The sequence below is a fragment of the Ovis canadensis genome, chromosome 17, assembly GCF_042477335.2.
Source record: "Ovis canadensis isolate MfBH-ARS-UI-01 breed Bighorn chromosome 17, ARS-UI_OviCan_v2, whole genome shotgun sequence".
Taxonomy (NCBI): domain Eukaryota; kingdom Metazoa; phylum Chordata; class Mammalia; order Artiodactyla; family Bovidae; genus Ovis; species Ovis canadensis.
The window spans coordinates 64,278,855-64,294,068 of NC_091261.1; the positions used below are offsets into that span (position 1 = coordinate 64,278,855).

Consider the following 15,214-nt stretch of genomic DNA (forward strand, 5'->3'; position numbering starts at 1 on the left):
GAAAAGCTTAAGAAACTGATCCCGTGAAGAAGTAAAGTTTATAATCTCCTCCCCACAACCCAACGTTTGATTAGAAAATTTTCAATCCTGTAGTCAAGTTGTAAGAATTATACCTTCTTACATATGCTTCAGAGTGCAGTCATTAGCCAGAGCTCACTATCTGTGGCTTTCATCTTTTGGGCTAAAATGTACACATCAGGGAATCTACAGATGTTAAAAGTGTACTCTGATGAGTTGTCACATGGATGCACCTGTGCAACCCTGACATCTCAAGTTATTGTTTCTCATGGCATCATTTTCCTTGGACAGGAGTAGACAAGGTCACTTTCTGTGACCTTTTGCAGCCTTTTGAGCACCCCGCTTAAAGGTTTCTTTTTCCAAAACAATCCCTGAGCTCCTCCTGGGTCAGGCCCTTCCCGCTGTGAGAAGATCGCCTTGTCACCCAGGAGGTGGTGTGTGAACAGGCTTCAGGGTAGAGTCTAGGCTTAAATCCCAGTTTCATGCTTCCTAGGACATAGCACCTCTCTGAGCTTCTGTTTTCTCTCTCCTGTAAAATGAGAATAATATTTACTGTTTTTAAAAGTATTTATTTATTTACTCATTTTTGGCTGCGCGGGGTCTTCGTTGCTGTGCACAGGTTTTCTCTAGTTGCGGTGAGTGGGAGCTTCTCTCCAGCTGTGTCACGTGGGCTCCGTAGTTGCAGTACGCCTTCTCTAGAGTGCAGGCTCAGTAGTTGGGACTCACAGGTTTAGTTCCCCTGTGGCATGTGGGATCTTCTTGGACCAGGTATGGAACCTGGGTCTGCTGCATTAGCAGGCAGATTCTTAACCACTGGACCACCACGGAAGTCCAGTATTTACTATTTTTTATGGTTTCTGAGAGGATCAGCAGAAATAATTCAAGCATTCATTAATTCAACAGATATTTATTGAGCCCCTACTTTGTGCCAGGAATGTTCTTGGGCACTGGGTGTCAGCAGTGAGCAAGACAGACAAAAATCCATGCCCTCTTGGAGCTGACATTCCCGTGCAGGAATTAAACAGTGAATAAATCCATATGGTTTTATGTTTTGGCCATACCATGTGGCATGTGGGATCTTAGTTCCCCAATCAGGGATTGAACCTTTGTCCCTAGCAGTGGGAACACAGAATCCTAACCACTGACCACCAGGGAAATCTCCCCAATGTATATGGAATAATGTCAGGAGGGGACATGCAATGGTGAGAAATCATATGGAGGTGGAGTGGGTGTCCATTTTAGACAGGAGCTCTGGAAGACCTCCCTGAGAGGTTGAGCTTTGATCAGACACCTAAATGATGGAAGAAAACAAGCCATGCACATACTGGTGTGAAGAACATTCCAGGCAGAAAGTGAAAGTGAAGTCGCTCAGTCGTGTCCGACTCTTTGCGACCCCATGTACTGTAGCCACCAGGCTCCTCAGTCTATGGGATTCTCCAGGCAATTGCCATTTCCTTTTCCAGGGGATCTTCCCCACCCAGGGATCGAGCCCAGGTCTCCTGCAATGCAGGCAGATGCTTTAACCTCTGAGCCACCAGGGAAGCCCATTCTAGGCAGAGGTTAACAGCCAAATGAGATGTTGGTCCTGAGAAACCTCAGTACAATGCCTGGCCCAGGCTGAGCCCTCACCAATCACAGCTACTGCTGCTTTGTCTTTTGTGTTGTTCTTTGTAGTATTAATGTTCACAGGGCAGGTGGGTGAAGTGAGTGTTTGCTTTCGGTCTTTGCTTTATGGTCTTCCCTGATGACTCATGGTAAAGAATCTGCCTGCAATGGGAGAGCCCCAGGTGCAGTTCCTAGGTCAGGAAGATCCTCTGAAGAAGGGAATGGCTACCCACTCCAGTATTCTTGCCTGGAGAATTCCATGGACACAGGAGCCTGGCGGGTTATGGTCCATGGGGTCGCAAAGAGTCAGACACGACTGAGCGACTAACATTTTATGTAGGTAAATTAACGCACAGCTATAGAGGAAAGCCAGTGTAGTTAGGAAGGCTCTAACCCTTCTGGAAAGATACTCCTGGTCCTTTCAGATCTCTGGGGAATGGGAACTGCTTCCTCCCTGGGCTGGGCTGCTGGGCTGTTTCTTTCTCTGCTGTGACCCATGTGGAGTGCCGTCCACCCTTGAAGGACAGCTGTGCCAGCCCTTGATGGCTGCTCTGTCCCTGACCTCTCTTTGCAGTGCCCGTTCATGGACGAGCGGATCATGTGTTTACACAGTAAGATCAAGAGTCAGGCCCTGGAATTTCCAGATCAGTGAGTATCCTTCGTGTACCGCAAGTTGCTACCTTCTCCGAGCCCTTGGTGACGTCTCCCACCCTTGATGTATCTCCTCCCGCCAGGCCTGACATAGCCGAGGATTTGAAGGACCTGATCACGCGCATGTTGGACAAGAACCCCGAGTCGAGGATTGTGGTGCCAGAGATCAAGGTATCTGCTGCCCCTTGGGGTATGTGCCAGGGGCTCAGCCTATCTCCTCGGCTTGGGATTTTTGGCTCAACCCTGCCTCAGTCAGGCCCCACATTCCTCTGTTTACAGCGCCACACCCTCTTCTGCACCACCGCCCTCCCATGCCCTGTGGCCTCTGGGATGCTGGAAGCTGGTGGGGGAGGATTTGGGACTTGTGTTAACTGTGATTATGGAAGTGGGATCTGCTACCAGCCAGGCAACTAGCACTCGCTCCACTTGGCGTGAACTGATGGCCTCCACCTCCCCAGACCAGACCAGAGTCTCTGTATGCTCCATTGTGGCTGCCGAAATCTTGGGGTCTTTTCCTTGACGCTTCCTATCCCTTTGAGAAAATACAATGGGTGTGAGAGGAAGTTAGTGAGCAATTTGACCATCTACCTCTGGCCCTGGCCTGCTGAATTCTGCTATGTTGCAAGAGCAGCATTAGATAAGATCCCTACTGATCCCTTGCAGCCATGTACACACACATGGACCTTTCAGAAATCTAGAGATTTCCTTCAGAAACTAGGCACCTCAGCTAAGCAGTTAGCAGTTGAAGAGGGGGCAGCCCAAAAGGTTACAGATAAAGGCTTGGATCCAAGGGGCACGTAGTTGGGGGGCAGACCTCTGCCAAAGTCCCCTCCTGATTGTGTTCTTCTCAGTGGCCTCCCTGTGCCACCCCGAGCCTCAGTTTCCCTTTCTGTAAAATGGGAAGGATGCTGCCTACTCTGAGCTGAGCCTTCCAGGCATCAGAGAGAGTTGCAGAAGAGTGATGGGTGCTCCTCGGGCAACCATGCAAGGCAGATGGCAAATTCCAGGCCCTTCTGCCAAGACACGGGGCGAGATGGAGAATCCGGTCCGGCTCACATTCTGGCCTCGTGGCTCCCTCCCTCCGTCTATTTCATGTTTCCTCCCACCTGGCTCACCCCCACCTTCTGCCTGGCTTGCCTGCTCTCTTGCATCCCTGACCTCAGACCACTGGCTCTCCCCTCCCGCGTTCCCTCCCTGGCTCTGCTCACAGGCAGGGTCTCTGGGAGCCAGTGGCAACGGCCCCTCACCCCTCCTGTCCTTCGTTGAAGCTGCACCCCTGGGTCACGAGGCATGGGGCGGAGCCGCTGCCATCAGAGGACGAGAACTGCACGCTGGTCGAGGTGACCGAAGAGGAGGTCGAGAATTCGGTCAAACACATTCCCAGCCTGGCAACCGTGGTAAGGCAGGATGAACCGCTGCTCAAGAGCAGGGCCAGAGAGCCACAGGCGGCCTGGCAGGGACGAACCAGGACACGGGCGGGCAACTGAGAACAGGTGTTGGGCCTGAGAGTCACGGATTGGCCGGGTCTGCCCCTCACCCACAGCTCCCAGCCCCTGGGCCTTGGTCACCTAGCAGGCCAGGTGGCCCCTGCAACTTCTAGGGTTCTCTCTGCAGCTGTGACCCAGGTCACTTAAACAGGGTAGCCCCTCTCTAAGGATTATTCTGCCTCTTGTGGAATTCCTGCTTTCAGAGCGTGTTCAGGGGAGAAGGAGGAGCTTTAGAAGGATCAGGGCAGGTGCCTGGGGGGAGCTGGAGCCAAGGTCTCTTAAGAGGGGCTACCCCCTGACTGGGTCTCCTGTCCCCAGAGCAGATGGCTTAGCTCGTCCCATCTCTGCAGTGTGGGCAACTGCCAGGGTGACTCTTCCCAGCTCCTAGAGGTGGGTGTTTGCTCAGGGGCTACTGGACCCCCTTTTATGGCCTTAAATTTGGGTCCTGATCCAGGAAGATGAAGCTAGAGAATTACCTTGGAGACTCAGAGAATCACCCACTTGCCAAGGCTGTGCCCAGAGGGTGTCTGACTCCAGGAGGGGGCTGGGGGTTGGGCAACAGTCCTAGAGGAGGAATCGAGTGGGCTGCCTCACCATGGCCACCTTGGGAGTCCTGGGTGTGTTCAGTTAGCACCAGCTCCAGCAGGCAGGGCCCAGGGCTCTGTGGGGAGACCAGATACTGCGTCCAGCCTCGAGTGACCTTAGGAGCCCCAGTGCTGGCTCCTTTGCTCCCAGCTTGGCACCTCGCCCTCTGCTTCCCCACACACTCTCTCTCTCCCTCTAGAACCTGAGCCCTGGGGGATCTATTCACATCCTCCTCCCCCACCAGGGGCCTCTGCATGATCTTCACTGTTGAACACCCACCCACTCCTTCTCGTCCGCCCACCACACCCATGTCCTGAGCCCGTGGTGGGGAAGGTAGCTGAGGTCGAGCTCCCAGCACCCGCCGTGGGTTATTCCGTTCCTGGTTGTGAATATTCTTGGGAGAAGGCGTCTGATCCTAGAGGTCTGAAATAGGCGTTGATTATTCAGGAAACACTTCTTGAACACTGAGTGGTGTCTCAGCCCTGTGGTGGGAGTGGGAAATACAGAGGTGAATAAAACCAAGATGGTGCGTGCAGATGTTGGGCAAAGAACCAATAAGTAAATGTGCAAGTAACAGAGAGGCTGAGAGGGGAACCTCCTAGCGGGGATGTGGCCCAGGTGATGGGTTGGAAAGAGCCTCCTGGAAGGCGTGTGCTAAGAGGATGGCGGGGTGTTCAGGCCGAGAGGGTAAAGGGTGGGGTGTTCCTGAAAAGGGAGCAGCAAATGCAGCGACCCTCTGTTGGGAGGCGGCTAGGCTCACGAGGAACCTTAAGAAAGTCAAGGCAGCTGAAACAGGGCAAAGGAGGTGGAGTGAGGGTGGCATGAGGCTGGATAGGAGGTGGGACCAGAGCACACAAGTCCTGAGGCCACAGCTGAAATTTAAATCTTGGTCCCAGAAGTGTGGGAAGCACCTGCAGGATTTGATTCAGGGGAGTGGCATGGTCAGTGTTGGCCTTAGGAAGGTCCCATGTGGAATTTGGGGGGACAAGGAGGCCGTGGGGGCTTCAGCTGTGTGTGCCAGGCATGAGGTTACAGATATGAGCACGGGACAGTGCCAGCCCTCATAGGGCTTCTGGCCTCTTGAGGAAGATGAACCTGGAAAGAAAGAATCACCCTCTGGTGCCATCACACACTGAGTGTCCACACCGTGACAGGCCAGCGGGGAGAGGAGTGGGACTGGGAGGCTTTGCAGGGTAGGAGCCCCTTCCGCTGGGTCCTGAGGGCTGGCGAGGCTCACTGAGGGAGCAAAACAGTTCCAAATGTTCTAGGAACCACAGAGCTGGGCCTTGGCAAGGGAGGCACCATGCATGCTTGTCAAGGGGAATGGCCTTCATTCTCTTATCTCAGCATTTTTCTTTTCTTTCTTTAAATTGAGGTCAAATTCTTGTAATATAAAATTAACCATTCTGAAGTGAACAATACAGTGGCATTTAATACATTTACAGTATTGTGCAACCATCACGTCTCTAGTTCTGAAACATTTTCATCATCCCCAAGAGAAACCCCATACCTGTTGACGGTCAGTCACTCTTCCCTCCCCAACCACCCCCAACCCCTGGCATCTACTAGTCGATATTCCCTGTTTCTATAGGTTTGCCTATTCTGGACATTTCATATAAATGGAATCGTACAGTAAGTGGCCTTTTGTGTCTGGTTTCTTTCACTCAACATAATGTTTTCAGGATTCATCCACATTGCACCCAGTCATTCCTTTTTAGGGCTAAATAGTGTTCCATTGTAGGGATAGAGCATATTTTATCTATTCATCAGTTGATGTACATTTGGTGGTTTCCACCTTTTAGTAAATCAGTGGTTTTTAAAAACACTTCCCCCTACTCTTTTAGCATGAAAATCTTTTCTAAAAAAGAGTCCAGAGGCTTAGTATATGAAACAGCTTGAAGAGACATCATACTTTACTTGGAAGGGAGGCCAGAGCCTTACAGGTGTTGAGGCCACTTCTTTGTAAATTCTTTCATGAACGACAGCAGCCAAAAGCATCACCATGAACCTTCCATGGCTCTGTGGCCCGTAACAGGTTAAGTTCCAAACTCATAGGGGTGAGAGATACCAAGTCAGGGCGGGAGGGAATCAGATATGGGTTTCAGAAAGGACAGGGCAAGAGACTTCCCTGATGGTCCAGGGGTTAAGAATCTGCTTTGCAGTGCAAGGGACATGGGTTCAGTCCTTTGTCAGGGAACTAAGATCCCACATGCTTCTGCAGCTAAGCCCTTGCACTCTTAACTACTGAGCCCACATGCTCTGGAGCCCGAGCACCCCAACTAGAGAGTCTGTGCACTACAACAAACAATCCCACATGATGCAGTGAAGACCCTCTTGAGCCACAACTAAAGATCCGATGCAGCCAAATTAACTTTTATTTAAAAAAAGAAAGGATGCCCTGAGGGGCAGACTGGGAGGCAGAGGAGGGAAGCTGAGCAGTGGCTGAGGGGCATGATAGAGGGATAGTGACCCTTTCCCCAAAGATCCCCTCCTCCGGCATGTGTTTCCCAACCAAGCTGCAAACCCTGTCTCCTGGTGGGCGGGGTGGGGGACACCAAAGAGTTCCATCTCACGGCCGTTGACAGGCTGACTACCAGCGCCTCTCAGGATTAGAAGGGCTTTCAGGACCTCTGACCTCTCTTGCCCTCACATCACACCAACTTGTGGCTGGGCCACCCTCCGTATCCTGGGATGTCTCCTCGGCTCCTTAGACTGGGACCAAAGCTTCTCATCCTCAACAAAAATGCACCCCCCCACCCGAGGAACTGGTACCCTTTTGTATTGTTCCTGGGACTGTAGAATGGTGCAGCCACGGTAGAAGATAGATGGGCAGCTCCTTAAAATGCTACAGAGAGAGTTACCAGATGATCTAAGAATTCCACTCCTAGGTGTACACCCAAGAGAAATGAAAACATTTTGTGTGGAAAGTATGTCCATACAAACTCTTGTACACAGATGTACATAGTAGCATTAGTCACAACAGCCCCAAAGTGGAAATGGTCCAAATATCCACCAATGGATGAACAAAGAAGCAAATATGGTATATCCACACAAAGGATTTTTACCAGGTCATAAAAAGGAATAAAGCAATGTAACATGGTGGACCTTGAAAACATCATGCTTGCTGAGTAAAAGAAGCCAGACCCCAGAGGCTACATACTGAATGATTCCATTTATACAAAATGAGAAAAGACAAACCCATAGAGACAGAAAGTGGATTGGTGGTTGCCAGGGACTGGGGAAGAGGAATGGGGGTGGCTGCTAATGGGTACTGGATTTCTCTTGGCGGTGATGTAAATGTTCTGAAATTAGATAGTGGTGATGTGAATATACTAAAAACCATTGAACTGTACACTTTAAAGTGGTGAATTTTAAGCTGTGTGAATTACATTTAAATTAAAAGTGCAGTGATCCCCCTCCCTCTCAGATTATACCTGGGAAGCAGTAATTGGTTGCCTGTTGGGGTGGTTGTAGACAGCTTTCACCGCCAGTAAAAGCCTCGCCTTGAAGAGGAGACAGGTTGACAGGCCAGGAGGGCCTGTCCAGCGATGGCTCAGGTGACAGATGGTACCACGGATACTGGACAAACTCTGCAGGCCAGCCCTCCTGCAATTGGGTAGGCTGAGACTAGACTGTGACAGGCTCTGGATGTCAGACTGAGGAGTTTAGACCTTATCTTGTTGACAACCAGGGAGCCGTGGAAGATTCTGGTGGGCCCGTGAGACTTGGTGATGGCTTTGGTTCCTGTATCCTGGGTGGATGTTTCTCAAAGGCTCGCCATCAGCAATCAGTCCTGGGAACTGGCAGGGGGCAGGGTGTGTGTGTGCTGGGGTGGGGGGAGCAGTGGGAATGAGGGGAGGGGAAGGGAAGAAGATGGGAGACTTGTGCTATGGCACGAGGGAGGCTGTTGCCTGGAGTCCCCCACCCCCAGGTTGCTGAGCCTCCTCCTCTCCTTTCCAGATCCTGGTGAAGACCATGATACGAAAACGTTCCTTTGGGAACCCGTTTGAGGGCAGCCGGCGGGAGGAGCGTTCCTTGTCAGCGCCTGGAAACCTGCTCAGGTGAGTTTCCCCGGGGTGGGGAGCTAGAGGCCGCCCTGCCCCACCATCTCTGGGCCCATTCTCTCAGCAGTGGTGTCCAGACTCAGATCAGCCCGGCCAGGCTCTCTGGGGAAGTCAGAGCAAAGCTGCTGGCTTTGGTTCCTCCCCAACCCTGGATCCAGCCCGCCTCCTTGACTGACAGCCAATCCACAGGGAACTTTTACCTTTCTCTGGGGGTACATGCACTTTAACAGGGGTGGGAGAATGGTTGATTATCAGGCTGTTAGACCCCAGAGCGTGCATGCTTGATGGTGGGATTGTGGCCCCATGATGAGTGAGCAAGGCAAGTCTCACTCATGGGACCACCCCCCACCAAAACGTCTCACAGTGAGGGGTGGTGTCCTGCTCCTGACCACCCTGGCAACAGCTCCGTGAAGCTGGTGTTTGGGGTCTGAGTGTCTCTGGGGGTTGGGGGACAGGCATGCCATGAGTGCCAAGTGTCCCTTCTCACTTCCCTTTTCCCTCCCCTCTGGCGATTCCAGCAAAAAACCAACCAGGGAGTGTGAGCCCCTGTCTGAGCCCAAGGTAACGCCTGCCTGCCTGTGCCTTCGCCTCTGCCGGGGCCTGGGGGCGGGGGCAGCTGCAGAGCACGGGGCATCTGCATCCAGGCGGACCTTCCATCCAGCCCGGGGCCTCCAGACCCAGGAGGAAAACGGGGCATCCAGGGGCTTGGACCTGGTGGTGGGTCGTGCATGTGGGCTGGGGCTGCGGGTGCATGGCGCTCCACCCGGAATGCCTGTGAACTCACCCGGGTCTTAGACCTAGTCTGGCACCCACCTAGGCTCGGTGCACGTCAACGGCCTTGAAGCTATGTCATGGGCCGAGGCCGCCCCTGATCTGGGCTGGTGGTCAGAGCCTAGAGCAGGCATGCTGAGCTCGGGGGCTCCCTGCCCAGGGCTCTCCAGCATCCTCCCCTTCTTCTCTGATGGGTTAAGACCTAGAAAATAAGTCCTCGTTCAGCCTGTTGCAAATGAGTGTGAAAGCTCCCCTGGTTCGGAGGAGGATCCAAACCTATTCCCCCGAGTCCGCCATCCTCTTCCAAACACATGCCCAGCTTAGCCATTCCAGCACCTCCCAGGACAGAGGAGCATTTCTGTCCCTGCAAGCCTGAGATGACAGGATGATCATTCCCCACCCCATGCCTGTGACAGGATAGCAGTCCTGGGACTCTCCCCACCGAGCCCATCTCACCACCTCATTCTCAGTTGGGAGCTCCAGGCAATCATTTCTAAGTCTCAAAACTGCTGTGTTGAGCTATAAGTCACATACCATATACTTCACCCATTTAAAGTATATAACTCAATAGCGTTTAATATATTCAGTTTTAGAATATTTTCATTAGCTCAAGAAGAAACTCTGTACCCTCATTTCTCACCACCCAACTCCCCCATCCCCCAGCCAGGACGAGGCTACTTGCAGTTTCTATAGACTTACATATTCTGGACATTTCATATAAATGGAATCAGTCTGTGGCCTTTGTGTCTGGCTTGTTTCGCTCAGCCTAATGTTTCTGAGGTTCATCTGTGGTGCAGCATGTGTCAGAACTTCTTTCCTTTTTGTGGCTCGACCATATTCCATTGTATGGATATACCCACACTTTGTTGCTCCCATTCATTCGGTGATGAATACATTTTCCACTTTGGGGACTGTCACACATGAATAATGCTGCCCTGAATGATGCCTGTGCAAGCAGCATTTGTTTGTTAGGAGTTGGCTTATGAGATGAAATTTCTTGGCCACCATAGGAGCCAGGTGCTCATACAGTAACGTAGGAAGACCATCTGTGGATCATTTATGCTCTTCCAGAGCAGGGAAAATGGCAGTTAGCCCTCCAAACCGATCATGGACAGCCTGGGAAGGCTGCCTCCGTCCCTGCCACAATGTTCTCAGGCGTCTCTACAGCCGCGAGATGAGGTGGCCCCACTTACGGTGTGAGCCTTACAAGGTCACAGGTTGAAGCCTAATAGGCTGGCCTGTACTTGTCCCTTCTCTTCTCAACCTCTTTTACGGTTTGCCTCCTTTTTTGTGCAAGTCTGTTTATTTCATCTTCTGTTTTTAATGAGATCAAAGTTGCAGGACACCAAAGACTGAGATTGGCCCAAAAGACCTTACTGCCTCTCTCTTCCCTCATCTCCGTCCCAGAAGCACCTGGGGATTACCTGCCCTTGCCCTTAGCCCACAGGTGGATGCTTTTGCTTGTCCCAGTGGTCCAGCACTCTGGAGCTCTTAGGGCTTAGGCAGTCTTTGGAGGGGTTAGGCAGTCTTTGGAGGCCTTGGGCCCATGGCCCGTAAGTAGTGAGACCAGCTGGTATGAGTAGACAGCTGTCGGGCCTCCCTGGATATCCAATTACATCTCTCCTCCCCAGAGACTTGACCCTCTCTTCCTTGGCAGAAACATAATAACCAATGTGTGTGATTTTTAAACAAAGAGGAATTTCTTCCTAGGAATGTACGGACATCATGCCCTTGCCTCATGTACAGGGCAGTTCCCCTTCTGCCCAAAGGCACGCAGTAGATACCAGTTCTGTGTGGCAAGCCCAGTGGCTCTCCTTAGGACAGGCATTCTTTGCTTAATGTTGGTAAAGGGTTTGGGCCTCTCCTTAGGGACTTTCCCTCACATTTCCCATCATGCAGCCCACATCTGTCACCCCAGGCAGCTCTAGCTGGGGGCACTTCAGGGTATGGCCTCTTGGGAACATGGGGACACTTCCCACCAACCTAGTCTCTTCTGCTCTGGTCACGCATTGCCAAGATGAGGGCCCTTCTCTCTGTTGGAGGCATCCCTTGGGCCTGTGTGCTCAGCACATTTCTGTTGACAATCATGTCCTGAAGGCTGGCTTTGTGCCAGGCCAAGTCGGGTGGTCCTGTTCGTGTCCCTCACGAAACACACCTGGAGACTGAAGACAGTACGGTTCCTGCCCTGCAGGAGCTTAGAGCCTAAAGCTGGGGGAGCGAAGATGCCTAAATTCTCTGTGAACAGGCCCCAGTGTGGAGCCCATATGACATGTGCTATGGTTTCAGGTGTCAGCCCATAGGTTCGCATCTATGTTTATAGTTTATATTCCTTACAATTTTTGGCACATGATGCTGGTTTTCCGTTTACCAAAGGGATGCAAGGTCTCCTCTGAAACTTTCACATAAGCAAAAAAATGGGGAGAGACTCTAAAAACAAGTAAATAATGGTCCAGGCAGTGCAGGACTGCCAGAGACATTGGTTCAGGTCCCTGCCCGCATTGCCCCAGGACTTAATGTGGGTTTTTTTGTTCGGTGAGCAGGAAGCAAGGCAGCGAAGACAGCCTCCAGGGCCCCGAACCGGCCCCCGTAGGGGAGGAGGAAGTGCTCTCATGAAAGGCGGCCCTGGCGTGGAGAGTTGGGGGGTTCCAGGCCCCAGCTCCCTAGAGCACACTCATCCTGCGCGGCCGGACGAGGTGATGGAGTAGCGCCGGACCGCGACTGCGCATGTGCGTCTCACTTCTGCTGGCGGCGCCCTGTGTTTCCATAGCAGCATGTCCTACGGGAAACCGAGCACGTGTGTAGAGCCTTGACAGTCATCTCTGGTTGTTTTGTTTTTGGTTTGTTTGATTTCTTTCTTATTTTAAAGGGGACAAAAAAAAAAAAAAGACGAGACGACTCCATGACATCGACTTTGGCCGCTGGCTGGCTGAATGGGCGGGTGTGAGGAGTTGCAGACCCAAAGCCACGTGCATTGGGGGACAATTGCTTTTTAAGACGTTTTTATGCCAAAAATCTCCCTTGTGAACTCAGAATGGTGTCAAGAGATACCAAGTGAATATGTGTGAGGTTTGAACGTCGGGAAGAACTGGCAGGAAACTCTGGTGATGTGGTCCGAGGCCATACTTGGCTGCATTTGAAAGAGGAAGAGCAGGTGTGACTTCGTGCAAAACCCCAAACCGTGGCACGTTCTAGAATGTGGATTCATGGAGTCAGGACAGGGCTAGCCCTCAGTAGCTGCAGCCTGATTCGACGCAACTTATTCCTGCTGCTGCTAAGTCACTTCAGTCATGTCCGACTCTCTGTGACCCCATAGACAGAAGCCCACCAGGCTCCCCCATCCCCGGGATTCTCCAGGCAAGAACACTGGAGTGGGTTGCCATTTCCTTCTCCAATGCATGAAAGTGAAAAGTGAAAGTGAAGTCGCTCAGTTGTGTCCGACTCTTAGCGACCCCATGGACTGCAGCCTACCAGGCTCCTCCATCCATGGGATTTTCCAGGCAAGAGTACTGGAGTGGGGTGCCATTGCCTTCTCCAACTTGTTTCTAGGAAGGACTATAAATCTTTTTAATGAGTAGAGCTGTAATCAGGAAAATGGAAAGGGCTTGATACATAAGAGCTTGGGTGGGTGCGGGGGCCAGATTTTCCATTCCCAGAAGGGCATTCAGTGGTTATGGTGGGACATCTCCTCTCAAGGACTGAACGAGTGTGTTTATGACAGCCGCTCAGAGCTGAAACTTTTCTTAAAGGAGCTCTAGTCAATCTCTTGTTAAATAACAGAAACTTCAGGGTGAAATTAAATCCTACACTTCCATGTACATTACATGGCTTAAGAGTAAACAACAACAACAAATACTTTCAATTTTCTAACTAGTCTGAACTCTTGAGCAGTTCAGAAATCATTGCGAGCTTCCAGGAGCTATCCCATGGCTTCAGGTGTATGATCAGAGTTAGCGCCAGTGACATCTACCCTGTATATTAGCAGCTCAGCTTGCTTATAACCTGTGTATTCTAGAGGCTGCTAAGAGTCTGTTTTCTTTCTCAGCAGTAGCTGATTGTTGTAGTCAGTGAAACAGTTATCCAGTTTGTGGAGGGCTAGTTAGGAATACTTTCATTCAGCTGAGACAAATGATCAGCCTTACTGGCAAAGCTCTGTTAGGATCTAAACAATAACTGTAGGATGCCCTTTTAGAGAAGATTCTTGAAACCTAGAGCAGTCCTCGGGTCCAAGGCAACCAGGACTTGGCACAGGAAGTCCCCTTTTGTAGCCAGCAGTCCAGAAAGAAAAAGTTTACGTTTTTTACTTCCAACTAACATTGGAAAGTTTGGTTGCAGTTCAAGTGTGACTTCTTCCAGAGTCCCGTGTGGGTAATTGTGAAGTTCAAGAGGGAGGAAAATTAGAAGGACTTGGCCTGGGGGATTCCCAGTGCTTTGTGGAATCTGCCTTGAGGAAAATAGTGTCGGTAATCAGGATCAGAAGCATGAGTTCTCTTGTAGCTTCTGGCTGATCCGTGTTGAAAGGGGCACTTTCTACAGAGACCGAGCAGCAGGTCTTGTGTCTGCTGCCAAGGGCGTTCACAGAGCTTCCGCAGATCTTCATAAGCTCTTGACTGTCGTTTAGCCAGACTCTTCTTTCTACCTTATAAGCAGTACAGAGTTAGAGAAGGCTGGTTTCCAAGAGCCAAGGACACCCATCTGATGGAGGGTCCTCTGGCCTGCTTTCTTTCTTTCTGTAATCTAGTACTTCTTCCTCCTGTGCTTGTTTAAATCTACAGGTTCCACCCCTCCTGGGAACAAATGGGTCTGGTTAGTTTGCAATAAGCACCTTGCAGTGGTTCAAGTCAGTCGGCTCTTCGTCTTCGTCCATGTGGACGCTGACCTGGTAGTGGGGGGCTCGCCCGGAGGGGCGGGGGCTGGTAGCATGCAGAGCCTCTGCAGAACTCCTCCTGTGTTTACACAACTGCATCGGCGATGCCATTTCTCCCACCATGAAACTCTCCGTCGAAGATTTCACATGTGGAAAGCCAGCGATCAGACAGCACTGAACTGTTCAGGCAGGTGGGTTGGGGGAGGCCCATGTTCATTACTATTTTATTTTTTTTACACTAAGAAACACCAAAGAAAGCTGTGGAAAAGAACCACCCCACTGAGAAAAGGATAAGCAGAGAGGGCTGTAACAAAAAGCATTAAAGCTACTTGGAGCACAGACTCTTGGGGTTTGTCTCCACTCCTTAGAGCACAAACATTGATTTTTTCCCCTCAAACCCAACTGTCAGGAAAGGGCAGAAGCTGATATGAGCAGCTTTTCTAGGTAAGCAAAAAGGATGCCTATCCTCTTCCATTACTGGCTCATCTGTGGGACCAATTTTTAAGCAAGCTGTGGCCTGCACCTGTGGCCTTGAAGAAGCACATGTTCTTTATTCGTCTTTCTTCCACCCTGTTTCACTTCCCCATCTGTTCCACAGCCTGGCCAGTGGCTCCCATAAAGCCTTATCTAGCCCCTTGCTGGCACTTGGGGCCGGAGAGGCCATCTACCCGCTGGTCTGGCCTTTCTCGTAAGCTAGGGCTCTCGTCCTCCAAGCCTTCCAGGACGAGGTGAAGAACTGTGCAATTTAGACCTATAGGCTCCACCTGTCACTCTCACCCATCTTCCAAAGGGGAGCTTCTTGTCACCAGGGGGAAGAACCAAGACCTCCACTTGCTTCCAAGGTGCTAGGGAAGGTTTCAAGGTTGTTGATTTCAATTTTCTCTCCAGCTTTACAGGCCAAGTTTCATGGGACTACTGACTTTTCTATTCTGTGGTTGATTTCATGCCCAGTGCTTCTGTTTTATTCCTGATCCTTTCTACTATGCATTTTCCTTTTATCAGGTGTACAAAGTTAAATACTGTGTATTTATCACTGAAAAGTACATGAACTTAAGAGAAAAATAAGCCTTCAGTGTTTTTCCACAAATGTTTAAGCTTCTCTGTAAACTTGAAATAAACAGCAAAATGGTGCAAAGTCTGGGCCTCTTGGGGATGTTTTTTGGTTGTTT

At 51.0% G+C, this 15,214-nt stretch overlaps 1 protein-coding gene across 5 annotated transcripts in view; it reads left to right on the plus strand.

The window, feature by feature from the left end:
• CAMKK2 (calcium/calmodulin dependent protein kinase kinase 2) overlaps positions 1–15,180 on the plus strand; it is a 54,577-nt gene extending 39,397 nt beyond the window's left edge. Inside the window, exons 12-17 of one of the 5 annotated variants that reach the window (XM_069557826.1) lie at positions 2,198–2,271; positions 2,358–2,445; positions 3,543–3,671; positions 8,307–8,407; positions 8,929–8,971; positions 11,722–15,180. In XM_069557826.1, coding sequence (XP_069413927.1) covers positions 2,198–2,271; positions 2,358–2,445; positions 3,543–3,671; positions 8,307–8,407; positions 8,929–8,971; positions 11,722–11,886 — 600 coding nt within the window. In that variant the 3' untranslated portion in view covers positions 11,887–15,180. The remainder of the gene's footprint in view (positions 1–2,197; positions 2,272–2,357; positions 2,446–3,542; positions 3,672–8,306; positions 8,408–8,928; positions 8,972–11,721) is intronic. The other 4 variants (XM_069557831.1, XM_069557829.1, XM_069557827.1 and 1 more) reach the window with 4 other exon arrangements.
• Positions 15,181–15,214: the final 34 nt, after the last annotated feature.